Genomic DNA, 27,892 nt, shown 5'->3' with positions numbered 1-27,892 from the left:
GGCAATAGTATTACTATTATTGGCTAGCCTAAATGATGGTAATGTGACAACTAACCTATATAACTCAACGTTGATCTGTTCCTACGCGACTCTGAGCAACTATTCACGCACATATAGATATGTTTGGCACAGTTTGTGCTTATGTACAATTCAATTCCTAGAGAATCTTGTGAAAAATAAATTTCTTTTCTGCGAATTATACTGTTCATTCTTATAATTTGTTTATTGATAATCTGATGTAGAATCATACCGTTTGGCATAACTTATGCGAAATCATCTAGAATGCACAAATAGAAGCTGTGCCGGACAGGCTAGTCTTCTAAACTTGGTTGCACTGTCGTATGTAATCTCTACTATATAAAATATAAGTTAGTTTCCACATTATCTCTTTCTCCTACTCTCTTTACATCTAATAAAAATTCCTAAAATTTAAATAATTTATCTATTTTTATCATCTATCCTCATACTGCAGCCTTCCTGTCTCGTTATTAGTTAAGATTATGAGACATGTTTTACTAATAAAAATAAATAAATAAATTAGAAAAAATTAGCAGATAATCTTCTTCTCTTTTTTCAGATCTTATCTGACACTATACCACGACATGGTTCCTAACGTATTCATTTAGTGACCCTCCGATAGCGCATGCACATTCCATACCTTGAGTTTCTGATAACTTACCAGGTTCATATGGATAACATATACCAGTAGCTCATGCGAGTTCTCATGAATGAAAATGAATTAGCACAAACTGAAAAGAAATGTGGTTTATGAGATGGTTTTATTTTCAAAAGAGAAGGATAATGGTATGTTTGATAGAACTTTCTAGTGCTAAAAATTCTCGGAGCTAGATATTTCTATATTTAAGAATCTGTAGAGATGTAGCTATAGCCTATAGGTACACCGAGGGTATTTAGGTCAGATATTTTTTTTATTTTTTTCTAAAAATAAAAACTTAAATTATTTTATTTTAATCTATGAAGGCCTAAAATATATCACTATGGGCCCAATGTCTGGACAAGTTAAGCGACGGCCCATAACTAGAATAGGCAAGCACGAGAGCCTGTGAGAAATCAAATCGCGAACCGACCCTCGTGCTCCTCCGACGCCTCAGCAACTGTAACCGCAACTGCATCCGCGGCCCAGCCCCAAACCCTAGCCCCCTCCACCACCACCACCACCACCGCCATGGCCGACCCATCCGCCGCCGTCGCCGTCGCCGCCGCCGCCGAGCCTACGTTGCTGCCCCCGCCGGACACTGAGGAGGCCGCGGCGGTGGCGAAGAGGTGGCCCGGGTGGCCTGGGGACAGCGTGTTCCGGCTGGTGGTGCCGGTGCTGAAGGTCGGGAGCATCATCGGGCGGAAGGGAGAGCTCATCAAGCGCCTCGTCGAGGAGACCAAGGCCAGGGTCCGCGTCCTCGAGGGCCCCGTCGGCGCCACCGAGCGCATTGTGAGTACTAGTTTAGCGAGCTTTTGAAGGGGCCTAAACTGTCTCTGATTATAATAAGATGTTGACGAATTCGAAATTGGAAACCTTGTAGGATTTCTGTAGAGGTTGCTTAGTATTGTCAGCTAGGATTTTTTTAACGGTTTTACCTGTCAGAGGTGGTAGTGCATATGAGGTACGATCGCAGGGGTCGTGGTAAAAGGGTTGGGCGTTTGCTGGACTGTGACATGATTTCACCGTGGGATGATCTCTCAGCAGTGATCGAGTGGTCTGATTAAGACTCTATGGTACTGCAAATGTTTTTTGATTTGGTTGTTATGCTAAGTAGTCATAGGACAGATGTGGAAGTCAACTTCTTAATATGATTGGAAACCTGGTCATATTACGAATGAATGTTGTTTTCGTGTGATATTTGGTGTGTGTGTGGCATTTGCTGTGAGGATTGTAAATACCATGTAGGTGCATCTTTAGATATCAGAATGCTTTATATTGGTAGGAGGCAGTTGTAAACAGAGGAGGGTATGATTATGTGATCAGGTGGCATTCGATATGTTATCATGCTTATGCAATCATTCAACACGGCTAATTTGGTTGATAATGGTGGACGATAGTTGTCTTTTTGTTTGATAAAGTTTAAGTATAGTAACTATCTCTATGTGCTGTTAGTGCTCTGAATGAATTCAAACTTAATATTCAGTAGCTCTTTTAATTGTTCTTATTTGTCCACCTTACTGATACAACTGCATCCTTCATGCTCTCTTTCGACACTTCTACTGAATCATGAATCTCGGATATTCCAGGTTTTGGTGTCTGGAAAAGAAGATCCAGGCTTGGAGCTGCCTCCAGCTATTGATGCTCTGATGAGAGTTTTTAAACGTGTCAATGGAATAACAGATGGAGCTGCTGAGGGTACTCAGGCAGCTGCTGCACCTGGTGTATGTGCTGCCCGATTGTTGGTTCCTGGAGCTCAAGCAATTAATCTAATTGGGAAGCAAGGTGCCACAATCAAGGCAATCCAGGAGGGCACGGGTGCTACAATACGGGTTATATCAGTAGGTAAAGTATTTTTGGCTGATGTATAGTGTGTTAATACACAGTTGTTTTGGTACAGCAGTTGACCATCTCGTTGTTGGATTTTAGTATCTTATCTTTAAATTCAATGGTTGAATTCCCGGGCACAAAAGTGTGTCATCCTTTTTAGAGTATTTGACATTTTGGCTGCCCTTAACTAGTGCAATCATTCTTTCGAGAAGTCTTTCATTTTTAGCACACATTTTGGTATGCTATTCATTTTCTATTGCATGTTTCGTCTGGCATGATTGGATGAACAATAAAGTACTCTTGGTCACAGAAGGGAAAAAGGATTTGATAAATTTAAAAGTTGGCATTTAGCATAGAACATTATGCATAGAAAATTTGAAAAATTTAATGTTCACCTTATCTAGATGTACAAAGATTGATGATAATATGCTAACTCAACCTTGATAAAAATGAATGATGGTTATTCTTGGCTTACAAATATTTGTAGATGAACGAGAGCGACCATTCTATGTAACTGAAGATGAAAGGATAGTTGAGATACAAGGTGAAACGGAGAAAGTTCTAAAAGCACTTCAAGCAGTTTCTAACCATCTGCGGAAGTTTTTGGTTGACCATAGTGTACTTCCATTATTTGAAAAGACTGTAAGCACACATTTTAACTCATGCTAAGCTTCGCTAATCCTGTAATCCACCCTTTATATCACTTTTAATACACCATTTTCCTCTTTTTTTCAGAATACCACGGTGAGCCAAGATCGCAGTGGTGATGGCTGGAGTGATATGTCACATCCTTCAATTGGTTCTGCACAGGTCAATCAACCACCTTCAGTAGTTGATGAATACAGTCTTCCACTGAAGAGGGATCATTTGTTTCTTGAACGTGAACCTTTGGTAGATCATAGCATTCATCGCTCAGGTGTATCACTTTATGGGCGGGATCCTGCCTTGTCAACACTGCGACCCTCTGGGATGCATGGTGCTGGCCCTCTAGTTACACAGGTCTGGATTATCTTTGGCTTTCTATGCATCTTCATTCCTTTCCATAAGATGTTTAGTGGAATAAGCACGATTCATGGGTCTATTTTCATCAGTTGTTTATTGATCTCTTTCGTGCCTGTTTATTGTTCATTCCATCCATTGATCCTTTTACATGTAATTCAACATATCTTACTTGGAAACAGAGCATTTCTTTTTTTACCTTGAGCTGTTGCTGACAAGGATGTACCATATGCAGATAACTCAGACCATGCAAATCCCACTTACCTATGCAGAAGACATTATAGGAGTTAAAGGAGCAAATATTGCGTACATACGAGCTAATAGTGGGGCTGTTGTCACAATTCAGGAGAGTTTCGGTAGTCCTGATGATATTACTGTCGAAATAAAGGGGACATCGTCGCAGGTACAAGCCGCCCAACAGCTCATCCAGGTAATAGCACGCCATGTCTTCCTTTGAAATGTAGATTTTCTCCGCTGTAAACATTTTGACACCGTTTCTTACTCCAGGACTCGTTGGCTGCACACCGAGAACCTGTCAGAAGCAGCTATGTAGGAGCAGGATTAGATCCAGTGTATAGGTCCAGCTACTCACAATATGGCAGCTCCACCTATCCATCGTCATCGCTGCCATCTTATTCTAGCACCGATGACGGTAGGTATCCATCTTCAGGCCTGGGCGGGTATGGGTCGAGTTACCGGTACTAGTAGCAGTTCATTATCAGGCTTAAATGCTTGATGGCACCCTTTCTATGTTCCTGGGTAACCATTGTACAAGTCAGCAAGTTCTCTGATTAGTGTGCTTCGAGGCGGGAATCTGGTAGATCATATTGTATCTCAGTACGCATTTTGGATCAGCTTATGTTGTTAGAGTGATAAACAGATGGTTTATAGATTTTCGCTTCTTTGGAATTGAAATCTGTACCAGTTCTCCGTAGTTTACGGTGTCTTTTTTTGTGCTCACTGCAAGATACTTCTTTTTGTTTTTTGCAAGAGATGTGATACAACGTGTGCATGAGTGCATCTATGCCTGCGATATTTTTTGCACGAGTAAAATACTGCCAAGCGTTACTTCCTACCTCATCACGCTGTGAAAGTGGGCCAGTGACTACATATGTTATGATTCATGGATAGGCACCGAACGTGCATTTTCGGCTGTCGGCGTTTCCAAAGTTTCACCGTAAAAAAGATTTAATTACCTCGACAAGGCCAAGGTAAATGATTTAGTTAATCAGGAGCATATTGACATCTTAAGTTACATCTACAGCTGTTACAAAGCAGTATTTGTTCTAACTTGGCGACAGCTACAAGTCCGAATATAACACACAAAAAAACGCAGAATCGGCTACTGTGCGCTTGCATCCAATGCTGATCGCTGTTGAGTTGTTCATCATATTCCACTAGCCCATCCTGCATTGAAGACGTGCACAGGATGATCAGTCACCATTTGATGATTTATTGAATATGCACATCATACCCTTAACCTCAAACCAAACAGCACAGAAACGAAAGGAAATAAGCTGCCGCAGCTCAACGACATTGAACATGCTGCCTTTCCAGTTCAGACATTTCAGTTGGCTACCGAACTTTTTGTCAAACCAAACAGCACAGAAACGAAAGGAAATAAGCTGCCGTAGCTCAATGAAATTGCGCATGCTACCTTCCCAGTTCAGACATCCCAGTTGGCTATCAAACTTTTTGTCATAACAATTCTACCGTAAACTTTGTATGCATTATTGACAAAATTTCAGATGAATTTTCATAATGGGCAAAAGATCAAAGGGAAGTAAAATTAAAAAGATTGCTCCACTAAATGTTCAATGAAGGACAACTCCTACCATAGAAGAGGATGTGGCTCTCCTGCAAAGCATGTTGAGAGCCTCAACCGTCTTTCCTGAAAAAGAAAAGACGATCTTCGTAATCTAAATAGGAATAATGACCATAAATTTATCTGAATCGGATTGTACTCAAACAAAATAACGGTTTGCTAATGTTTTCACGACACAGGCAAAGTAGCAAGGAAAAAAGTCATGCGCAAATAATAACTTCATGAGACAAATTATTGAATGATTCCAAGGGAGGTGCATACTTTCTCTTTCTGTTACCCATAGCATTTCTCATGTCATTCTTTGGGATATTGGTGCCAGGAGTTCCAGCAAACTGCATAGGAGACATTGCAGATGCACCAACTGCTGCCACAGGTGGCAAATATGATGACGGTGCAGGAACTGGTGGAACTGCAGGTGTCGGCACTGGTGCTGGTAGGGGCACCGTTGTGGGTGCTTGTGAAGGTGCAGGCACAGGAGTTGGCTCAGGAGGAGGGCGTGGTAGAATGTGCTTCAGTCTATTATTCCTATAGTTTTTCCAGAAGAAATATTGCTGCCTATGAGAAAGCTCCTGTCAAGCAATGTGCTGGTAAGCGTTAGTATCATAAGAAAGTACTGTACCAAGTAAAATTATGAACATTTATAAAGCATGTAAAAGCTCAATATACTTCGATGTCATCTAGTTTGCCTTGAGCAGTTGCTAAACAAATAAATATATCAATCATATATCTGCAAGAGCATTAATATCAAGTTTTAGCCACTTTTCTGTTTCTCGATATGTTCTAACAAGCTACAGTCAAAATAATATGGTCCAAAGACGCAACTCCAGCTAGGTTTTCAAAGAAGGAATGAGGTTACAGAACAGTAAAATAAAAGCTAAAGATAGGTGCTTCATTGTGATTCTAGGCCAATGGGATCAAAAGATCACCTTGTTTGCTGGATGTGCCATTGCACTTCGGAAATTCACATTTTGGAGGAGCTCAAGAAAGAAAAGGCAGTGTGGATACCTATATCAGCAAGCACCATGAGCAAGTCATTTTTTCAGTGAGCATATCTACTTACAGAAATCTAAAAAAAAATATAGCCCCACTCACATTATGTATTTGATATATTCCGGACGCTGCCAATATTTAAGGTACTTGAGATACCCGATAAATGCCTCATCTTCAAAATATCTATTCTGTGCTAGATCTGCACAAACAAAACATATATCACATATTTTCCATGCGATACCAAACATAATACTCATTCAACAAGTAAATTGAAGTTAAAACCCCAGGACAGCAAGAAGCAATGAAGCTTAAGCAAAGACGAAATTCAAGCAATACGACTAACAGTGCCACAGCCTTAACACATGCTGTCGCACCAGGAAGTCGCTTAAGTGGCCATCACATTCACACTAACTAACACATGCTAAAATTACAATTTTTCTCTGCATTACTAACAATTGTTGGTTATTTATTAGCTGCAGCACCCCATTCCAAATTGGCCATCACAAACCGAAGTAGCTATGGATCGATTAATTTCCCACACAACATTGGTTCCACGAAAGCGTGTAAAATCTAAGAAGCTAACCTAACCAGGCGATGTGAAACGAAGGAGTGGAGGAAAGTACAGTACAGTGGATGTAGGTAGGGTTGGCGAGGCACTGCACGAACTCCAGTTCGAGGAGGAACCGCTGTCTCCCGTCGTCGGGGTCCTTGTACGGCGGAGGCTTCCCGCCGCCGCCAGGGGCGGAACCAACGTCAGCCATGGGGTTCAATCAGTCAGTTGAAGCCCTCCCAAAAAAAATCGAAAATAAACTGCGCCCGCGCCTCGGCTGGATTGATCTTGCTTGCTTAAGGAAAGCCAAATCGAACTATGCGTGGGCAGATTGGATTTGTAGGGCACTGGGCACCACGCAGCACATAAATCCGCAGCAGTCTATCCGAGTCCGGATCGATCTCCACTAGAGGGAAGTCGAGTGCCAGTAGAGGGCGGGGGAGAGGAGGGACGACGCCTGTCGACGAGAGGATACCTCGAGGGTCTGGTTTGTTGCGTCCCTTCGCCGGCGGCGAGGTCGCCGACGATGAGACGGAATAAAAATGTAACGGAGAGAGAGAGAGAGAGCAAGAAACCTCAACTCTACAGATTTCCACTTCTGCCCCTAGATCCGAAGATACTAGCTCCGTTTTCAATTACTTGTCACGGCTTTTATTATAGTAATTTTGATATTTATTTCTATAAAAAATTTATAAATACCTAAATATATACAATATTAATGAAGTATATTTCACGACGAATCTAATGATACAAACATTTTAGGAAACCATAAACTTTTTTAGAAAAACACAAAATCAAAATTCATATAGTAAAAAACGGGTAACAAGTACATGAAAACGGATGCAGTAACAATGTAATCGAAGGGCAAAACATGCAAGGTATCGAAGGGCCTACTATCGTAACCAAACGTCATCAGTGTAGCCCACCTGCCCATGCAATCCCGTCACGCCGGCACGGCATGGCACATTAGCGGAGCGGCTGTTGAGATCGGCGTGGTCGCTCACACCGTCCCGCCGCTGGGATTTGATAAAAAACTAGGCAAAATCGAGGGGAAAAGGCGAGGCTGAGGAAGAAATTCTACAAGACTCTTCGCTGAAAGATTCATACGAGACTCTGATCCATATCGTCATTCTCTGATTTAACGGCTGATACGTGCAGCTGAGAGGAAGGAGCAAGACATGTAGCATATATAAGAAGTGATCTTTCTGTGAGACCGAGTCTCATAGAATTTCCTTCTGAAGAGGAAACCCAACATGGCCACGCCGTGCAGTCCGCACGATACGGCGCCAGTGCCCCTGCCATGCCATTACATATTTTATTTTATTTTTATATTTTAAAAATAAAAAATTACAAAACTAGACTTCTGTTTTAAAAAATTACGAAAATGAACTACAACCGTCCTTCCAACGAATAATAATTAAAAAAAATATTATACTTCCAATGAACGATATATTAAAAAAACTATGATCTATTACTCTTAAAATTCAAAATAATATCTTAATAATCATGATTTTTAAATTTTTAAAACCTATCTTCTGTTGAAGCACGACAGTAGTCTATTTTTTAAATCTATCGTCCGTTGAAAGACAACAGTAGCCTATTTTGATTTTGCAATTTTTTAAATAAACGTTTAGTTTTATAATTTTTTGATTTTCGAAATATGAAAATTAGAAGTCCTGCCATTACGCCCCCGGCCCCCCTCGCGGCTCACGGCCTCGTCACCTCAACCCATCGTCCGCCGCGCCGCAAGTACGCGACAAACCCCCAACCCCAAAACCACCGCCCCGCTCCGCCCGCCCACGCGGCCGCGGCGGTGATGCCCTCCCCAGCCGGTCATTTCACCGCGCGGCCCACGCCCGCGGCCCACCACCGCACCGCGCCTCCGCCTCCTTATATGACCGGTTCCCCACCTCCGCCTCCGCGTCCTCCTCCGTTCCCCAATTCCTCCACCACCACCACCAAACCCTAGCCGCTGACCGACCATGTCTTCCTCGTCCTCCGACGCGGCCAGGGACGACGTCGTCTCCTCCCCTGACCTCCCGCCGCTTGCCGCGCCCGTCGCGGCGGCGGCTGCGGCAGCCGCGGCGTCGGGGGGAGGAGGAGTAGGGGGCGGCTCCGGGCGGAGGCTGCCGCCGCCGTGCTGGACGCACGAGGAGACGCTGGCGCTCATCGAGGCGTACCGCGATAGGTGGGAGGCGCTGCGCAAGGGCAACCTGCGGGCCGCGGACTGGGACGACGTGGCCGGCGCCGTGACCGCCCGCTGCGGGAGGTTCCCCACGGCCACCCACAAGTCTGGCGTGCAGTGCCGCCACAAGATCGAGAAGCTCCGGAAGCGGTACCGCGCCGAGCGCGCGCGGTCCGCCGGCCGCTCCAAGGGGCCCAAGTGGCCCTTCTTCGCGCTCCTCCACGACCTCGCCGGCGGCGGCGCGCCCGACCCCAGCCCCAACGCCATCGTCAAGATCAAGACCAAGGGACCGGCGGCCACGCCTTCCCCTGCCGTGTCCTCCCCATCCTCCGAGGATGCGGTGCGGAGCAGGAGCCTGCACGGGCTCATCTCCAACGGCGGGGCCGGGAGCGGGCTGCGCTTCACCATCCCCAAGGGCTCGCGCACGAGGCTCGCGGCGGCGAGGCCGGAGAGGAGCAGTAACGAGGACGACGCGGAGTCAGAGGCCATGGAGGAGGTGGCCGCGGCGCTGCGGGCCGTCGGGGAGGGGTTCATGAGGATGGAGGAGCGCAGGCTGGAGCTGTCCGTCCAGATGGAGAAGGAGCGGATGGAATCGGAGATGAAGCGCACCCAGACGATGCTCGACGCGCAACAGCTCGTCCTCGAGGCCTTCCTCAGCAAGCAGCAGCAGCAGCATCACAAGAGGGCCAAGCTCTCCCCGGCCATGGAGGAGGACTGATCGATCCATCGATGGAGTCCGGCCGCTCCGCCCTTTGTTAACTGCTGCTCCTGCTCGTGGTAGTTGTTGACTTGTCATATTAGCAGTAGTAATTTCCTCCCGTTTGGATTGGATTGGATTGGATGGTAATTAAGCAAGGGGTTTTGGGGGGCACATCCCAGGATGTGTAGGTGTAGGATATGGATACAGAAGGGGGGTGGTTTAATTTACAAATGCTCAATTGTAATCAGTGAACTGCTGCTGCTTCTTGTGTTCTGAGCTGCTTCTTTGGTGGAAGCAACGCAGCTTGTTCAGAAGGCACGTGCTCTGGTCCTTGTGGATTCTGCTCCTGCTCTGCTTGCTTGTTTCTTGTGTTGTTTTTATATTCCTACACACTGACAGCTTCTGTGTTTCGAGGTGCTGGGTGGCTGCGGTTATTTGATGGATAATACACACTGACAGCTTCATCGTGTTTAGACATGATCTGCGGTTATTTGATGGATAATACCGTCAATCAGGAATGTTTCTTAAGCTGCTGCAGCAGCACTGGCACTGCCAGAAAACTTAAGGAATCAGCGAGTCACATCAACCCAGTAGAATCAGTAGTAAGCGCTGTAGCTAGGATCGGGATCCTCCGTGGCAACTGCTGAGAGCTACAGTGGAGTGGAGTGCATTAGTAGCACTCTATAGTAGTTGTAGTTGATTTTGAGTGAACCTACTGAACCTTGGTACCTTCTCGCAGATAAATAAACAATTAATAGTCATTAAGGATGAATCAGGAACTCCACCACATTTCATGAATCCTAAGGCTTCTGCATTAAGAGATTTTGAGTCATGTTTTTCCCAAGGAGAATCCAAAAAAGGATAAGGCTAGCGTCGCATAGAAGCTGGAGAAGTCGTTTGGTTAATGTTTGCTTGGTAAGGTGAGAGGTAGGGAGGTGGGGTGGGTAGAGAGGTTCGAGAAGACACAAAAGCCACCCCTAAGTCCTAACACCCTATCAATAGATGAGCTTAGCTTCTGGAGAAGCTGGGTGAACAAGCCAGTCATTTGGCCCAGATTTTCAGATTCCATCCTGGAGAAGCTCAGGTGGAGCTAGGCCAAACAAGGACGAGAGTCACCTCAAAGTGATAACTTGCTGATCCCATAGCACGCACGCACTCGGAGATGCATAACTTAAGATTGATGAAATTATTATACGCGTCTCGTTATCAACGGGTAATATAGATAGACAGCACAATGAACCATTCGATTTGGAACGCAAGAAATTTACTTTTTAGTTCAATTTCTAGACAGCTTGGAGAAATTTTTGCATTTCACACCCACCTGCAGTTTCAATTTCTAGGTTGTTTGCACATGGGGTGCACCGATACTTCAACATTGGTGAACGCCGACGTACGACGATTAGCACATACTCCCGTGCAACCCAATATTTTTCTTTATTTACCACTGCACGCTAATCCCGTGCAATGTACGATTGTTCAGCGCTATACAGATTACAGAGTACCAATGCAAGTACGCAACAGGGCATCATTATCTGATGATCATACACCTGGTTTTTCCTTATGTTCGTTAGGTTCGGCAGATCATGTCTATAACTCCGGTGCCATGAGTGAGCACCTGAACTGCGTGCAAGAGCTGATCAGTAGGTGTCGTCGGCTTCCGCCTCGTCCCCTTCGCTCTCCAGCTCGGCCATCTCGGCGAGCAGCGCCGGGTCGACTACCTTGGACATGCCGCCTGGGGTCTTGGCCTCCTGGACGATCCGCATGATCTCGTCGACTGCCTGCGTCGGCTCGACAGTATCGGTGTCCTCGTAGTTCGCCTTCTCCCTCTCCAAGATTTCCCTCGGCAAGTTCTTCAGGAACCACGGGTGCTGCTTTATCTCCGGGATGGTGATCCTCTTCAGGAAGACACAAGTTTCAGAAGAAACTCGTTTTGTCAGTCACAAAGTTCAGCATTACAGGTACAAGATGCAAAGGTCAACACAATCTAAGCATGAAGTGCCTGCCTATTGGAACAATCTGAAGATTACGCTAACTTGAGATTGACTGAACAGAAAGAGGAAGTACCTTTGAAGGATCGGCAACGAATATTTGAGACAGAAGGCGTCTGCACTCTGAAGACACTCTCACATAGTCCGGGATGGAGTATTGCACGCCAAGAATTCTCTGTCAGACACAAGGCATTCGTTTGCATCGTTTTCGGAGTCCCATACTTTCAGATTCACTAAACAAGCAACGAAGCAAACTGGAAGAACAAAACAAGGGGAAAGAGGATGAACGGGATGATTACGCTGAGTGTTTTGCGGAAGTTCCTTGGATCCTCCGGATCCTCAAATGGATATGATCCGACGAGCATCACGTACAGTGTCACGCCACAGGACCAAACGTCTGCTACCTGGACAAGGAGAATCATCTTTGTCACAGCATATACAGTTTCGCAAGCCAAAAATGTACAGTTTCAGAAAATTCAGGAGAATAAATGCAACCCTGGAAGTATACAGATCATAATCCTGTTTGTCTTCAGTGTAAGAATTTTCTTGCCAATGAGCCACTGAACCAAGCGCTGGCTAATTGCTAAATTAATGTGGTCCTGTAACGTTACAAAAGAAAGCCCGATGGCAGTCCTATAAGCAACAGGTCCAGAATCGAACTCTCAGCTGTCAGTAGTTTCAGAGTTGCATAAAGGATTGCTCCTGTCTTTCAGTGACAAAAAATGTTTATCTGAGGGAAGAGAACTTCAAATCTTCAATAGACTATATACATATGAAAAATGAAGGTACTAAACTACCAGTTTCTTTTATTTCAGTTATGATAAAAAAATTCCAAATTTGCTCTATGAATACTAGTATAGATAGCGGGAAAGTGCTAGCAACTTTCTATCTTTTCAGTTGCTAAAAAATAGTTAGATTGAAAACACGGTGAAGAAGAAGAACTGAAGGTTGTCAAACATAGTGTGGGGTGGGTAATAAGTAACACACCTTGCCATCATACTCTTTTCTCGAAAGAACCTCGGGTGCTATGTATGCTGGAGTGCCAACTGTTGATTTTGGTTGGGAATGCAGCAAAGCAGACTGAAAAGCACAAAAACACAATCCGCAACTTATTCTACCACACAATAGAGGTCAATTTACTAGTAAAGTTGAGATGTAGAACTGAGATGGTATCCAAAAATAGCACCTTTGAGTAACCAAAGTCACAAATTTTGACGCGGGGTGTTGGACTCCCATCTAGGAGGGTGTTCTCGAGTTTAAGATCACGGTGACAAATTTCCTGCATTTGCAGTAGCAGTTTATTAAAACTTGAGTTCTGCTATTCATGAACTTTAATTTGTAGATTTTTTATGGCAAGTGAAACCATACCATCGAATGGCAGTAGCTGACCCCTGATATTAACTGCTGAAAGAAGTACCTGGACTATTGCCATTAACAGCATAGCAAAATACATATTACTAATCATAGACGATTTTCGGGCAAGGAACATAAGCCTGACGATACGACAAGACAACAGGTAGGGCCAAAACCAACCTCATCTTCACTGAATCTCCCTGCAGTGCAGATTCTTTCAAAGAGTTCTCCACCGGCAGCGTATTCCATGACAATGGCAAGGTGTGTGGGTGTTAAACAAACCTGTTATCGATTGATTCGCAGAACAAAAGGCGAGGCTATGAGCAAGTGAATGCACCTTGATCTTCAGATGATAAATTGCTCAATGCTTGAAAATGATCTACAATAGTTTAGGATAAGCTTGGATGCTTCTGAAACTACTCTGCCTATTATCAATCTATTACCATTGGAGTGGTGCAGCTCAACTAACGGTGAATTCAGTGCTGCTAAGCATTACTAACTGACTGACGCAGTGATGATACAAACAGCAAGGAGAAAAAAACACTATCCCTTCTCCGAAAAGGAGTACCATTTCTACTTCCTAGACACACTTAACAGTTCAGACTTCGGAGACATCCAATTTCATCGATTCAATTTAATCAACAAATACAATCAGTAAAGCTATCAAACAAAAGATGAGTCAAAAGTTTCTGAATTACCTCCTTGAATCGTACGATGTTAGGATGCCGGAGTGACTGGTGATTGATGATCTCCCTCTGCACATTCTCATCGATCTGCACATACACAATTCATGAAACTTGCCAAGAGACACACAAACATCTCCAGTCAGAGCCACTTCCGAGATTGAAACCCCAACATTTGTCATCATCAAACGACCCAAACACAACATCCTACCAACTCGAAGCACCAAACCCCAAAATAAAGCTCAAAAGGGAAACGAAGCCCAAGGCCAGAGGCTACCTTCTTGCCCCTCTCGATGTACTTGACGGCGACGAGCTCCTTGGTCCGCTTGTCCCTGACCAGCCTCGCCACCCCGAAGTTGCCGGCGCCCAGCTCCTTCAGCGCCTCGTACCTCTCCTCCATTAACACCACCCCGAGCAAGACCTCCCAAAAATGGCGGCTCCCCACGAGCAAGAGGGTCTCCGAGAGAAGAACCAAGCGAAGCGACCAACCCACAATCACAAGCTCGCGAAGCTCTAACCACCGAATAGAGAATTCCCTTGGTCGCGGTCGCGGCGTCGCCGGGAAAGCGACGAAGTGGAGGAGGGGGGCTGGACCTGGCGCCCACGCGACGCGACGTCGGCGGCGGCAGGGGTGACGTGGCAGAGTAGCATGACGCGGCGAGGCGCGTGCGGTGGGCGGATGCGCGACACGTGGGGGAGACACTTTTGAAGTGCGGGCGGGCGTGGGCCCGGAGCGGCGTCGCTGTTCTGCGGGGCCCGGTTCGCTCCCATAGTCCACGTCCGGCAGGTGGGTGGGGGTTGTGGGCCCGCTGGTCGGTTGGTTAAGTGGCACTTCCGGACTACGACGTGGCCTCTGCCGCGGGCCCCACTGACGCCTCGGCCCGTGCTACGTAAACCCATTGAGGCCCAGTAGAAAGGATCTGGATCTACAATTGTATAAGGCCCATTTGGCATGGGCCTCTTATGGGCTTCATTCCTTGAGTTTCCTAAAAGGGATTTTAATTTTCCTAACGAAAAAGAGCTGAGTTTGACTTGGGCTAGCATGGAACCGAGGACTAGTGCAGAACAACGGTCTATGCTCCTCTAGAAAACTGAAAAAAGAATACGCGATGGCATATATGGTCGTGTAGGACCTAACTTGCTTGCAACTTTCGTAACAGGCCAAACGTCAATGGTTCTCGAAATAAAGGGTGAAAACCCTGTTTCATTTAAATGAAACATCATCATTCAATAGTGGTGCATACAGATGCGAAATGTAGAAGGGAGGGGCTATCTCTCCCTTGCTCTTCTCCCTCTCCCTCTCCCTCTCCTTTTTCTTCTTTCTTCTTACTTCTCCTCTACTTCTCCCTCTCCCTCTCCCTCTCCTCTTCTTCTTTCTTTCAATATTGTTCCAGCCAAGCGTCCCTCTCAGGCCTCCCTATGCATCCGCCCCTGTCATTAGTTCATTACATCAAAGCATACACAGGGGTGAACTTCACTTCCATACTATTGCAGATCTAGTATTTTAGGTAACAAGCAAAACACAAATATAGTTTTGTGCAAATCCTCATGTTTCATTATTACAAATTTTTAACAAAAAGTTGCTGGAAGAGAGATCCACTTTGATTTGATCCGCCACTTGGCTAATGAAGACGTGGTAACTAAGTCTTCAGCGATAAAATCAAACATTGCTGGGAGAACCATCCACTTTGACTTGATCCGCCACTCGGCTAATAAAGGTGTGATAACTAAGTCTCCAGCGACAAAATCAAACATCAAGTTTTTTTTAACCTTAGTATAACACGTAGACACGCACACACATTAACATCAGTACTCACGTAACATATACTTAAAATTAAATATACAAAATTAAAGATCAACGATATCACCACAGGTATATCGCTGTCAACTTGTAATCGAACATCAAGTGGGGTTAACCCTCCGTCAATCAGCCACAATCACGTACAATAATTGCAGTATAATAATAATCCATCGCTGCACCAGGTATCACGACGCACGAATCATGACATGGTCACGGTGAAATCAAATAATATATCCACGCGGCTACTCGAGTCAGAAGAAAACTTGATAAAAATCAAAAGGAGTCAGAACACAGAAGCAGAATAATTCAAATTTCCAGGTGCGCCGTCGTGGTCGCCGTGATTCTCCAGGTTCCGGGATGGCCAACGACGACCGAGAGTAGCCGCCGGTGCGCCTGCTATTCTAGAACCGGCGGTGCGTGCGCCTCCCTTTCTCGCCGCACGTTTTGGCTTTTTCCCAGCAGCAGAAGCGTAGAAAGGGGCGCGCACATGCGATGCGCGGAGGCTGACCGAGCCCCACACGCCGAACGGGAGAAGAAGAGCGGAGCCCCCACCTCCCGGCCAGGTGGGGGGGGGGGGGGGCAGGGTTCAACTCCCGTCTCGTCCTCGGGTCCGACGCGTGCCAGACCAAGAGTGCGCTCCCGTCCCGTCCCTTCCGCCCAGTTTCCACAAGTCGCCGTCGCGTCGCCTACTTTCCCCCGCCCGGTGGCCTCGCCTCGCCAGAAGCCGCCAGGCGCCGGCAGAAGCCCCAGCATCCGCGCTTCGACGGACCAGATCCGCCCGCACCTTCTCTCGTTCCCTCGCCGACGCCTCTACGGGCGAAGGCGGCTGCGAGCGCCGGCCCAGTTCTGGGTGGGAGCGTGGCGGTGTTGTTGTTAGCGGTGGGGGTGAGGGGAGGAGGTGCTTGGTGGATGCGCGGTTGCTCGCGCCGGGGTTAGCAGAGCGATTGATTCAGTAACTGGTTTTGGTTCTCCTGCGGCGCGGCGATGGGGTGCTTCCATTCCACGGCGAAACGGCAACACCCTGGCTACGAGGACCCCGTGCACCTCGCCTCCCAGACATCCTGTGAGTTCGTCGATCCTATCCCTTACCCTATGCGTGCGACCTACTCACGCGTCCCTTTTCATGTTTTTTTTTTTTTTTTTTTTTTTTTTTGGAATAGCCTGGTGGTTCGGATTGGGCTGGAAATGTCAAATTTTTAGCATGCTAGTGTATCCTAGACATCCATGTAGGAGTATCGGATGAATGCTGCATTTTCCTTCTGCTTTCTGTAATTGATTCATTGCTGTCACTAGATCTTTCTTAAGTTTTTTTGTTTGTTCACGTAGTCAGCGTTAGTGAAGTTGAGGCTCTATTCGAGCTGTTCAAGAGCATAAGTGGTTCGGTTATCGACGATGGCCTCATCAACAAGGTATCCTTTCTTACGACATCCCTGTCATTCCTTATCGTGTTGTCAGTTTGGCACATATGAACACCAGATAGGAACGTGAGCACTATTCTTAATTAGCTTGCACTGTTGCTTGTTTGACTGAGATATTGAACCTTGTCATCCTGCATATTGTCTACTCAGCTACAGAACTCATGCAGCAACGCCCTTTATCATGAATTACTTGTAGACACCAAGATCTATATTTTCCTTCACACTCTAGGCAAACGTGTATTTTCATTCTACCCATGGTTGTTCCTCACCAACCTTCCTTGCAAGGCAACTCAATGAAACTGCTTGAAAATTAATATTTACCTGTTGCACATCACATTGTGACATGCTTATTACTCTGCCAGTTGAAAATACAATTGGCAAAACATAGTTTCCGTGTTAGTTGCGTAGCCTGTAGTTAGATGCCATCACAACTTATGGACTTACAGAAATAATGTAGCTATTCGAAGTTTTAAGCAATTTCTTGCATCCCCTGTCGTTCATATCTTGGCTAAGCCAAGATTTGTTTTTGGCAAATAAGCCAACTGTTTATGCTACACCGCTAGAGGGAATGTCTTTCTATTCCAGATTTATTTTGTATGTCTTGTATCCATAGTCCATACATAATTTTTTTTTATGAACTGTCATTTTGGCGGTCATACAGATACAATTTTTTATTTCTTACTACCTAATTGATCATGAACCATCATCTTGATGCCATCAGGAACTTAATTCATGAGCTTGAAAAACAATGAATAATCTTTTTCATCACTTTACACTGCAGGAAGAATTCCAGCTTGCTTTATTTAAAAACCAGAGGAAGGAAAACCTTTTTGCCAATCGGGTATGCATCCCCTTGGCTACCTTCTCATTTGAATTTTGGTATGTTGCATAGGGATATTACTATTGTATTGTGCTTTCAGGCACAATGCTACTGCCATCATTTAAACTTACATGAAATTGACCTTCCAGATATTTGACCTTTTTGATGTCAAGAAAAGGGGTGTCATCGATTTTGGTGACTTTGTCCGAGGTCTAAATGTATTTCATCCAAACATCCCAATGGAAGAAAAAATTGATTGTAAGTTTTTATGTTTTTTGTACCACCTTGGCTTTTCTTTATGTCATATGCTAGCTCTCTAAAAGGTTGAACTACTTGACAGTCTCGTTCAAGCTATATGATATGGATGGTACAGGGTTTATTGAGCGGAAGGAGGTAATTTCTGGACTCTTTTGGTATCTATGCTTCTGCTCATGTTTTCTGAATTTTAATTTTTACTTGATAAGCCAGTGGCATATACGCTTATGTACTGCTGAACAAGGTTTTTAAGGCGGCAAGATGAGACGCGGTGACCCACCCCCTTCATAACGCCTAGGCGAGTATGGCGGATGCCTAGGCAACGCCATACACACTTGCTAGGCATTATGAAGCGGGTAATTATTATTTCATCAACTAAGCATTTTAAAGACACCGCAAAGCACATACACACCTTGTTTGCTGCCAGTTCTTGAGCCCACAAACCATTCTCCCCTTTCCAACTGCTCTTCTCCATCCCTCTTGTGTGTCCCTCCTCTTTGCTCTTCTCCAAAGCAGCAAACTGCATGAATAATAAGCAATTCAGCAATAACAACTAAGTGAATTACAGGAACAGAGGTCTCCATCCTCCTCATCACATAGGAACAGATGTCTCCTCCTCTTGTGATCTCTCAAGTACTGCCCCATCTCTTTCCTAATTTCAGTGGTAAGCTTTTCACTTTCACATATTTTAACATCTGCATAGCCACCCGCCAGATGTTGCTTCAATCTTTTTATCCCTCCTTTAACTTGTGTGCCACAGAGAATACATGTCACTGCATCGGTTAGAAAGGTCTGCCCAATAGGCATACTTCCAGCCCGGATCAGTTGACTTCGCCTTCCGTTTTGGATCAGTCATCGGATCATAGTCAGCAGCAGCAGAAACAGGACTCAACATTGTGTTGTTGGCTGCTGGCCTACTGCATAAAAAGAGCAGTAGCTGAGTAGTATGCATAAATAAAATAGCCTAGAAGATGATACTACTCAGCAGCACTAAGACACTAATCTAAGCAAGCACTTGCAAAGCTAAAAACATTACCATGTCCTTCGTGTGTTGTAAACAAAGAGTCCATCACATAGCACAACAACCAGTGTCCATAAGCGGAGCATAAAGCACTAAAAAACAGTACATTTACTAATACACAAGTTGCAGGCTAGCAGCACGGCACATAGCACAGAGCAAAGCCTAAGTTTATAGCATTGCAAGCAGCGTTGAGCACAAGCACACAGTCACACATCTGAGCAGAGCAAGCAGCATGGCAGTGCGAGGGAGAAGGAGAATAAGCATACTACTCCTCTGAAGCACGGCACACATCAGAGCAAAGCACAAGCACAAGCAGAGGAAGGGCGCAGGGACATGCACCTCGATTTGGCCTCCTGGAAGCAGCTGGGCCGTTGGGGATGGGAAGCGGAAAGAGGTGCCAGAACCGACGACCAGTTGCAGGTGAAAAGAGGAGTGGAGGAGGAGGATGCCGTCGGGGGTGCGGGGCGACGGAGATGGGGAGGAGACGCCGGCGGGGACACGAAGACGACGCGCCGGACCTGGAGCAGAAGCTGCTGGATGGCAGCGCTGGGCCGCCGCCATCGCCCACGCTTCCAGGTGCGCGTTGAGTTCTCCCCCCCCCCCCTCTCTCAGCTCTTATGTGTCCCTTCAAAAATTTCCCACCGCTCCCTCTGATTTCCTGCGCCCGCGCTTTGACTTCCCTGTTTCCCCTGCCGCATGGCCCATTCCTCTTCGTGCGGCGTCCGTTTCGAACGCCTAGGTGACAAACCGACGCCTTGTGACGCCTAACACCCTAAGGTGTGTTGGAAATCCCGAGCCGAACACACGAGAATACGAGCAGAATGTTTTTTGTGCTGCGCTGAACTGGGTTTGCTTTGCAGCGTTTTTTGATTTTTTATAATGAAAGGAGTAACATGGAGACATGGGCGAATGTTGGAAATCCCGAGCCGAACACACACGAGAACACGAGCAAAATGTTTTTTTGTGCTGCGCTGAACTGGGCTTGCTTTGCAGTGTTTTCTGATTTTTTATAATGAAAGTAGTAACATGCAGACATGGGCTCAAGAGCCAGTAACTCACCACCGCGCATGCTAATTACAGCTAATTAAAGACTAGTAACAGCCAACATGCAACGAATTAAACTCCTACTTAACTCACGCAAATTCAAATGGTAACAGCCATGCACATGCAAAGAAAACGGCATGCAGGATTAACTCACAACAAATTTCCCCTAATCCTGATGCTTATACTTGAAATCGACAACGCCGATCTTCACGTGGAGCTCCATGAACTTGACACGCCCGAGAGGCTTTGTGAGAATGGCTGCCAGCTGCTCCTCGCCGTTGACGGACTTGATGTTTATTTTGCTTTCCTCGATGCATTCCCGGATGAAATGATATCGAGTATCAATGTGTTTGCTCCTGTCATGAAACCTCGGGTTCTTGCACAGAGAGATGGCTGCTTTGTTGTCCACATTCAACGGTGCTGCTTCGGACTTGCCATCGTTAATGTCGCTTAGTAGATGGGCAAGCCAAACAGCTTGGCATGCTGCGGTGAAGGCGGCGATGTACTCGGCCTCGCAGGAAGAGAGAGCCACCACTCTCTGTTTCTGCGACTGCCAGTTGATCGGGCTCCAGCCAAGGTAGAAGAGCACGCCCGTGGTACTATTACGGTCATCGACATCGCCGGCCAAGTCACTGTCGCTGTATCCTGATAGTTGTGGCCGCTCGTCGAGCTTCCTTGCATAGTGGCAGCCCATGTTCAGAGTCCCAGCGATGTAGCGTAGGGCACGTTTCACCGCAACGAGATGATCTTCCCGTGGCTCCTCCATGAAACGACTCACGTACCCCACAGCAAAGGCGATGTCGGGCCGGGTATGAACCAAGTAGTGGAGGCTGCCGACGATGTTGCGGTACTTGGTCGCATCCACGGGCCGACTTGTACTCTTCTTGCTCAGCTTCAGTCGCGTATCCATGGGCACTTGACATGGATTGCAGTTGGTCATGCCACTGCTCTCCAAGATCCTGCGCGCGTAGGCTATCTGGCTGATGGTGATGCCACCCGCGCGTTGACGGACCTCGATACCGGGATAGTAGCTTAGAAGTCCAAGGTCGCTCATCTTGAACAACCTTTGCATCTCCTCCTTGAATCTGCAGATCACAAGCTTACCAGCCCCGGTGAGGTTCAGGTCATCGACGTACACGTCGATGAGGAGACAGGATGCACCTTCGCCGTGTCCATACATGGAGGGCTCCAAGGTGCTCCGCTAGAAGCCAAGCTTGATCAGGCTGTCGTCGAGCTTGGAGTTCCATGCCCTTGATGCTTGGCGTAGTCTGTACAAGGCCTTCTTCAGTTTGAGCACCTTGCGCTTGGCGCCGTCATGGACGAAGCCTGGTGGTTGGACCACGTACACCTTCTCTGTGAGCACGCCATTGAGGAATGCACTCTTCACGTCCATGTGGTGGACTTGCCATCCTTCATGTGCCGCCATGGCCAGAAGAACCTGCACAGACTCCATGCGTGCCACAAGGGCAAACACTTCATTGAAGTCGATCCCAGGGCATTGTGCATATCCCTTTGCCACCAATCGCGCCTTGTACTTGACGATGACACCGTGCTCGTCGCGTTTCACCTTGAAGACCCACTTGACCCCGATGGGTCAGTGGCCGGCATGGAGGTTAGCGAGCTCCCATGCGTCATTGCCGTCGATCGACTTCATCTCCTCCAACATTGTGCGGCGCCAGCATTCATGCTGCTCTGCCTTGTTGAAAGAGGTTGGTTCATCAGTCGTAGTGAAGAGCAGCTCAGAGTCCAGAACGCGCAGCACAAGCTTGCGTGGAGAGACTGTCCCGAGGATGTTGTCGATGGTGTGAAACCGGAGTGGAGCATCATCGCGATCGACGTCGAGGTACTCCTCTGGGTTTACCGGTGGCAATACGAACTCCACTACGCTCGGTGCTGCAGGGGTTGTCGTGTCCATCGTGCTTGGCGCTTGTGGTGACTCCTTGTGGCTGGCCATGTTGTCGATCTCCACCGCCCCAGATGCATACACCGTAGTGTACTCCACATTGAACGGCTCCCCTGTGCTCACCGGATCAACCTCGCCATACCCGTTCCAGTCCCACCGTGTTCTCATCGAAGATGATGTCGCACGTCACGTGCACGTGCTTGCTGACGAGGTCGTACACCCGGTACGCCTTGGAGCCACTCTCGTAGCTGACGAAGACCATCGGGCTGCTGCGGTCGTCTAGTTTCTTCAGGTGGGGCTTCATGTTCTTGACATGCACGATGCAGCCAAAAGTGCGAAAGAAATGCACCGTTGGCCGCACGCCATGCCATGCCTCGTATGGAGTCTTGCCATCGATGCTTCGAGTTGGTGCACGTTGAGGATGAAGGCAGCGGTGGAGACGGCCTCACCCCAGAATGTTCCGGGGAGGCCCTTTGCCTTCAGCATGCTTTGAGTCATGGTGACCACCGTCTGATTGCGGCGCTCAACGACTTTGTTTTGTTGCGGAGAATAGGGAGCCGTGAGCTATCGTTGCATGCCACTGCGGTCGGCGCGGAGTACCTTTAGCTTCCTTCCCGACTCCACTTCTGCCATGGCCTGGAACCGCTTGATTGCCGCAGGAGCTTGGTACTTGCTCGCGAGGAGACTAAGCCACATGTAGCGGCTCAAGTCATCCACCAGCAGCAGGAAATAGCGGTTGCCGCTTGGCGTCATTGGCGTGATCGGCCCATAGAGGTCACTGTGCACAAGGTCGAGGACGTGCTCCGCGCGATACTTCGCCAGCTTGGGGAAGGATGCTCGCCTCTGCTTCCCGGTGAGGCACCCATCGTAGACTTGATCAATGTGATCAATCCGCGGTAGCCCTCGCACCATGGCATGCTTTGAGAGCTTGCGCAGGGACTGAAAGCTGAGGTGCCCGTACCTCACGTGCCAGCGCCATGCCTCCTCTGAGCCTCTTACCGACAGACACACCGGTTGCGCAATGTCGAGGCTGAGCATGTACAGCCTGCTGGGGGGGGCGCCTCACCCTCACTAGTAGTCGTCGATCTGTGTCCTAGATCTGCAGGACGCCGCCGTCAACCAGCATCTGACAGCCATTCTCGTCAAGTTGGCCGATGTTGATGATGTTGGTGGTGAGCTGGGGAATGAAGTATACCCCCGTGAGCACGCGGTGCTCGTCGGTCTTGTAGGCGAACAAGATCGTGCCGCGCCCTTCAATGTCGACGATGGAGCCATCGCCGAACTTGACGGTGCCTCGGATTCCGGAGTCAAGCTCGGAGAAGGTAGCGCGCGACCCGATCATGTGGTTTGTGGCACTGGTGTCGAGGTACCACATCCGATTGTCGCGGTCCTCCTCTCGATCCAGCTGTGCGAATACCTTCGCCTCGACCAACTGTGGAGTGGACGTGGCGGGCGATGCAACACAAGCCTTGGTCATCAAAAGCGTGGGCTCGTCGTCATTGCCCTGTGTCAGGTGGGCCTTAGCCCGCTTCAGCTTGCTACGGCAATCCTTGGTCCAATGGCCAAATTTGCCACAGTTTTGACCTTTGTCCCGACCACCCCTTGGACTGGACGTGATGGTGTTGCTGTCACGCGGCCCGTTGCCGCGCCCACGCTTCTTGCCATGACGACGATAGGAGCCGCCATTGCCGCCGCTACTGGATCCTCCCTCACCATCGCGCTTCTTCATGCGAGCTAGCCATTCCTCCTCAGTGAGGAGTAGCTTCTGCCCGCCATTGCTGCTCAAAGAGTCGAGCTTGTACCTCTGCTCCACAGCGCGCAAGCGACTGGTCACCTCCTCGATCGAGATCGTACTCAAATCAAGGAGGGTCTCGATGGAGATGGTGACTTGCTGAAGACGTTCTGGAACGACCTGCAGAAATTTTCGCACCACCTCAATATCAGTGACTTCGTCACCCAGTACTCAGAGGTTGTTGGCGAGGATCGTGATCCTCATGGCGAAGTCGTCGACCGACGCTCCATCTTTGAACTCAATCTCGCTGAGCTCACGTCGCAGCTTTTGTGCGTTTGCCTCTAACACGCTTGATGCCGATGCGCATCGTCTTGATCGCATCTCAGGCGTCCTTGGTGGTGTTCTTGACGGCGAGAGTGGATAGCATCTCCGACAGCACAACGCGGAGAACGGCGGACAGGGCCAGCCTATCGTCGCGGTAGTCACCGCTGTCGAGTTCGATTGCCTCCCAAAGGTTTTGCGCCTGCAGGTTCACCCGCATCACGAGCGCCCACTTGGTGCAGTTCGTCCGTGTGAGTGTGGGGTAGACCACCGAGCCTGATGCCTCATTGACGACGCATTGCACGACCATCTCGCGGCCACCGTCGTCACGGTGCCGTGGCCGGCGCGGAGGAGGTGTCGGTGAGCTACGGCGGCCTCAGCGTGGAGGAGTCCTCGACTGCGCGCCCTTAGGAGCCCATGATGATATAGCTGCACTTGGATCGACAACACAGACTTGGTACCAAACGTTGGAAATCCCGAGCCGAACACACGCGAGAACATGAGCAAAATATTTTTTTGCTGTGCTGAACTGGGCTTGCTTTGCAGCGTTTTCTGATTTTTTATAATGAAAGGAGTAACATGCAGACATGGGCTCAAGAGCCAGTAACTCACACCACCACGCATGCTAATTACAGCTAATTAAAGACTAGTAATAGCCAACATGCAACGAATTAGACTCCTGCTTAACTCACGCAAATGCAAATGGTAATAGCCATGCACATGCAAAGAAAATGGCATGCAGGATTAACTCACAACAAGGCTAACGCCATATGCGTGCCAATATGGCAATGGTGACACCCAGGAACACAAATGCGCCTTGTCGCCTAGGCAACGCCTTAAAAACTTTGCTGCTGAACTCCGAAAAGCCTACTGTCCTTTATTGTGCAACTAAAACTTGCATTCTAATCCTCCTGTGCAGGTGAAACAGATGTTAATTGCCCTTTTAGGGGAATCAGAAATGAGATTATCTGATGAGATTGTTGAGACAATCCTGGACAAGGTTTTCAACTCTTTATCAGAAATTTACTGGTTACTTTAGTTGTAAACAGTTCTTGTCACTTAAGACTTACAGTGAATTATATGGTGATCACAGACATTTTCGGATGCTGATACAAATCAGGATGGGAAAATAGATAGAACAGAGTGGGAGACTTTTGTCACAAGAAACCCCTCCTTGATGAAGATAATGACCCTGCCATACCTCAAGTGAGTATGATAGAGAAATAGAAATTTGCAAGCATTTTGTGGACATTATCTTTATCTCCTCATTCCTAAATAAATCAATGCTGTATCATTTTGAAGCCTAATTGATGCCTGTGCCAGCAAAAAAATTGAAATATCTAAGATAACTGGGAGCATAAGAGACTTTTTCCCAAAAAAAAAAAAGATGTTGGGAGCATGAGAGCCTGAATAAATCAAGTTAGAGAAAAGAAGGGAGGTGCTATCTAATATGCTGCTTAGCAGCGACAAGCACGTTTTATTTGCCTGGAAGAGTCCAGAATGTTGACGGTTCTATTTCAGTCACCTGATAGTTGCAAAAACTAATCTACTGTTAAAAGGCCACTGCTTCTGGACCCCTTTCTCTAGAGATTTGATGGTAGTGTCATAGTGTGGTAAATTTGACTAGAAGCTATTTTTCTCCTAGACCACCTGAAATATTGCTTTGCTGCATACTTTTCATGAACTTAAGTTTGCAGGAACCGAAATACGTGCTAACCGTTTACCTTGATATTTCAGGGACATAACAACCACATTCCCCAGCTTTGTGTTCAATTCCGAGGTTGATGATCTCGTTACATGACTACAATTCTCTCATTGATGCACACGATATATGTCAGCTCTCCGTGGTATCATGACATGGAGGGTATATTCTTGCGGCTGACACTAAGGGTGCGTCAAATTTGCTGCCACAGACAGATGTACGTAACGTGTGTGATATTGTAGTTTTCACGCAAGACGCTAATGCCTTTTGTTTTGGTGATTGAGAATTAGTTTCAGAGATGGAACATTTTGTTTCTGTTTTCAAACCGCAATTTGCCTGTGTTTGTGGTTTATATGTCAGTAGTAGCACTGCGATATTTCCTTTTTCTGGTTTCCAAGTGCATAATTGTTTTCTATTAAGCATCACTTTCCTGCAGCGGAGCATGTGATAACTTTCAGTCAATGGCAGCAAAGAAGCTCTCGAGATTAGCTTCTTGCGCCGCATGCACGCTTTGGCATTGAACCGATTATCACAGTAATGTGCTGTAATCAGTATTAACCGGACACAAACACGAGTGTCGGAATCCAATTTAGATTTAAATGTTTAATTTGGTAAAGAAAATTTAAATTTGGACAAGTGAAATACTACTTAAAATCCGATAGGGGTGTTAGAATACGACGGACACGGTGTCTGTAACACTGGCTGTAATACGTTAACATACGTCATGCATGTACTGTCATGGTGATGAATCGATTTCCGTTTTCTTCGCCGTCTGGAATCTGAATGGTGGCTAGCATTATCTCATAACTGTCTAGTTTTTGCTGTGCTGATATGGAGTAATGCTCTGATGGATGAGACGGGAGCATGATAGGGAACCAAAGTAAATCGAAGACAGAAAAGGATAGCTGATGTGACATGTGCAAATTTGAGAAGTTCACAAACATCTTATCTTGCTGCTAACATTACTTGTAGGCTGCCTGCATTTTTGTGAGTGCATTCCCACTAAATCACTGCAGAACGATTGTTTAATGACATTAAACTCACTAGTTTTGAAACTGTCAATTACCAGAGTTGTGTATGACTCACATATCTGTGTTAACTTGAGATACATGATTTCTCTTTTAGTGGAATTTTGTCGTGGGAAACTGGGTGTAGATGATAGTATTGCGTGTCCCAAAAAAAGAAAGAAAGGAAGTGGGCTTTGGGCCACGTGGTAAAGAGTTACTTGGGCCACCTCTCAGCCCAAGAGCTGACACTGAGGGATTTTTTTTAAAATTTTTAAATTTTGATTTTTTTAAAAAAATATGTGTCCGTTTTAAAAAAAAACAAATGCAGAATTAGACTCCTGTCGTGATCAATTTTTTTTTATTTTGATAGCAATGAAACATAATTTTTTTTATTTTTAAATCTATCGTCCGTTGGAAGGACGATAATATATTAATTTTGTAATTTTTTATTTTTATAATTTTTTATTTTTGAAATATAAAATAAAAAACTCATGAGGTACACGCATTCAAACAGAAGTGGAGTAAAATAGATTTTTCTTAAATAGTATTATTTTATTAAAAAATTATAAAAATAATACTTAAATTTACAAAATTGAAGAATATCTATCTATTGGTACTCTAAATATCGATAAGAACCTGTCGGTATTTCGCATGTTAACAGTCTAACTAGCAGTAGGCTCGAGTGTGTCTAGGGACCGATCAGTATTCAAAATGCCGATAGGTCTTGTGGCTCGCAAATAATATTTTAAGAAAATTTATAATTTTTTATATGATTTTGGATGAAGATGGTCTTTATATGAAAATTGTTCATCTCAATAAGATCTGCAACTTTTTAGCTAAACACTTTTCTATTTAAATATGTTTAAATGGCTAAAATGTGATTATAAATTTTAGATATGAAAAACTAGATCTGTAATTTTAGCCATATTTTGTGCATCTAAACAGATTTAAATAGAAAAATATCCAACTACAAAGTTTCAGATTTCGTTAATAACTATAATTTCATATAAAAATCATTTCTATACAAAATCATATAAAAAAATTATAATTTTTTTAATATCATCTATGAAATATAGACCTATCAGCGTTTACAGGTCCTCAAACACACTG

At 46.2% G+C, this 27,892-nt stretch overlaps 5 protein-coding genes and 1 long non-coding RNA gene across 7 annotated transcripts; 4 read left to right on the top strand and 2 right to left on the bottom strand.

Annotated features, from left to right (window-relative positions):
* Nucleotides 1–1,066: 1,066 nt before the first annotated feature.
* On the top strand, nt 1,067–4,418 carry LOC133907017 (RNA-binding KH domain-containing protein PEPPER-like). Its single transcript, XM_062348988.1, has 6 exons — nt 1,067–1,447; nt 2,245–2,500; nt 2,973–3,127; nt 3,221–3,484; nt 3,720–3,914; nt 3,992–4,418. Exons 1-6 carry the CDS (start codon nt 1,187–1,189, stop codon nt 4,187–4,189), a joined length of 1,329 nt encoding a protein of 442 aa, XP_062204972.1. The 5' UTR covers nt 1,067–1,186; the 3' UTR covers nt 4,190–4,418.
* A 236-nt stretch (nt 4,419–4,654) lies between these two features.
* LOC133907019 (mediator of RNA polymerase II transcription subunit 31-like) lies at nt 4,655–7,505 on the bottom strand. 2 transcript variants are annotated; one of them, XM_062348991.1, is made up of 6 exons: nt 6,928–7,504; nt 6,402–6,498; nt 6,236–6,314; nt 5,571–5,878; nt 5,320–5,375; nt 4,655–4,891 (listed from the first exon to the last, which is right to left on the bottom strand). In XM_062348991.1, exons 1-5 carry the CDS (start codon nt 7,058–7,060, stop codon nt 5,363–5,365), a joined length of 630 nt encoding a protein of 209 aa, XP_062204975.1. In that variant the 5' UTR covers nt 7,061–7,504; the 3' UTR covers nt 4,655–4,891; nt 5,320–5,362. The 2 variants fall into 2 exon arrangements, with proteins under 2 accessions (XP_062204975.1, XP_062204976.1); XM_062348992.1 differs by lacking the exon at nt 5,320–5,375 and having other exon boundaries at nt 6,928–7,505.
* A 1,068-nt stretch (nt 7,506–8,573) lies between these two features.
* LOC133907018 (trihelix transcription factor ENAP1-like) lies at nt 8,574–10,122 on the top strand. The gene has a single exon (XM_062348990.1). It carries the CDS (start codon nt 8,832–8,834, stop codon nt 9,750–9,752), a length of 921 nt encoding a protein of 306 aa, XP_062204974.1. The 5' UTR covers nt 8,574–8,831; the 3' UTR covers nt 9,753–10,122.
* A 1,027-nt stretch (nt 10,123–11,149) lies between these two features.
* Nucleotides 11,150–14,350, bottom strand: LOC133907467 (serine/threonine-protein kinase SAPK3). The gene is made up of 9 exons (XM_062349521.1): nt 14,036–14,350; nt 13,774–13,848; nt 13,256–13,357; nt 13,091–13,144; nt 12,909–13,001; nt 12,710–12,802; nt 12,022–12,126; nt 11,799–11,897; nt 11,150–11,629 (listed from the first exon to the last, which is right to left on the bottom strand). The coding sequence occupies exons 1-9, from the start codon at nt 14,156–14,158 to the stop codon at nt 11,372–11,374; spliced, it is 1,002 nt and encodes a 333-aa protein (XP_062205505.1). The 5' UTR covers nt 14,159–14,350; the 3' UTR covers nt 11,150–11,371.
* A 1,557-nt stretch (nt 14,351–15,907) lies between these two features.
* Nucleotides 15,908–26,162, top strand: LOC133907414 (calcineurin B-like protein 1). Its single transcript, XM_062349457.1, has 8 exons — nt 15,908–16,622; nt 16,886–16,968; nt 17,759–17,818; nt 17,947–18,055; nt 18,138–18,190; nt 24,993–25,073; nt 25,167–25,279; nt 25,811–26,162. The coding sequence occupies exons 1-8, from the start codon at nt 16,544–16,546 to the stop codon at nt 25,872–25,874; spliced, it is 642 nt and encodes a 213-aa protein (XP_062205441.1). The 5' UTR covers nt 15,908–16,543; the 3' UTR covers nt 25,875–26,162.
* Nucleotides 18,197–18,828, top strand: LOC133907415 (uncharacterized). The gene is made up of 3 exons (XR_009907960.1): nt 18,197–18,408; nt 18,621–18,716; nt 18,813–18,828. It is a non-coding gene; the product is annotated as an uncharacterized LOC133907415 (long non-coding RNA).
* Nucleotides 26,163–27,892: the final 1,730 nt, after the last annotated feature.

Source organism: Phragmites australis, chromosome 24 (assembly GCF_958298935.1).
Source record: "Phragmites australis chromosome 24, lpPhrAust1.1, whole genome shotgun sequence".
Taxonomy (NCBI): Eukaryota; Viridiplantae; Streptophyta; class Magnoliopsida; order Poales; family Poaceae; genus Phragmites; species Phragmites australis.
This window is presented reverse-complemented; position numbering and strand designations above follow the sequence as displayed.

Coding starts and splice junctions, on each gene's coding strand:
- LOC133907018 (XM_062348990.1), top strand. CDS start 8,832: ATGTCTTCCTCGTCCTCCGACGCGGCCAGGGACGACGTCGTCTCCTCC.
- LOC133907414 (XM_062349457.1), top strand. CDS start 16,544: ATGGGGTGCTTCCATTCCACGGCGAAACGGCAACACCCTGGCTACGAG. Junction 17,819..17,946: donor AAAACCTTTTTGCCAATCGG/GTATGCATCCCC, acceptor TTGACCTTCCAG/ATATTTGACCTTTTTGATGT. Junction 18,191..24,992: donor GGTTTATTGAGCGGAAGGAG/GTAATTTCTGGA, acceptor CCTCCTGTGCAG/GTGAAACAGATGTTAATTGC.
- LOC133907019 (XM_062348991.1), bottom strand. CDS start 7,060: ATGGCTGACGTTGGTTCCGCCCCTGGCGGCGGCGGGAAGCCTCCGCCG. Junction 6,315..6,401: donor GAATATATCAAATACATAAT/GTGAGTGGGGCT, acceptor TTGCTGATATAG/GTATCCACACTGCCTTTTCT. Junction 5,879..6,235: donor TGGCACATCCAGCAAACAAG/GTGATCTTTTGA, acceptor ATTGCTTGACAG/GAGCTTTCTCATAGGCAGCA.
- LOC133907467 (XM_062349521.1), bottom strand. CDS start 14,158: ATGGAGGAGAGGTACGAGGCGCTGAAGGAGCTGGGCGCCGGCAACTTC. Junction 12,803..12,908: donor GTGACTTTGGTTACTCAAAG/GTGCTATTTTTG, acceptor TGTGCTTTTCAG/TCTGCTTTGCTGCATTCCCA. Junction 11,630..11,798: donor TCGTTGCCGATCCTTCAAAG/GTACTTCCTCTT, acceptor GTCTTCCTGAAG/AGGATCACCATCCCGGAGAT.
- LOC133907017 (XM_062348988.1), top strand. CDS start 1,187: ATGGCCGACCCATCCGCCGCCGTCGCCGTCGCCGCCGCCGCCGAGCCT. Junction 2,501..2,972: donor AATACGGGTTATATCAGTAG/GTAAAGTATTTT, acceptor AAATATTTGTAG/ATGAACGAGAGCGACCATTC. Junction 3,485..3,719: donor CTGGCCCTCTAGTTACACAG/GTCTGGATTATC, acceptor TACCATATGCAG/ATAACTCAGACCATGCAAAT.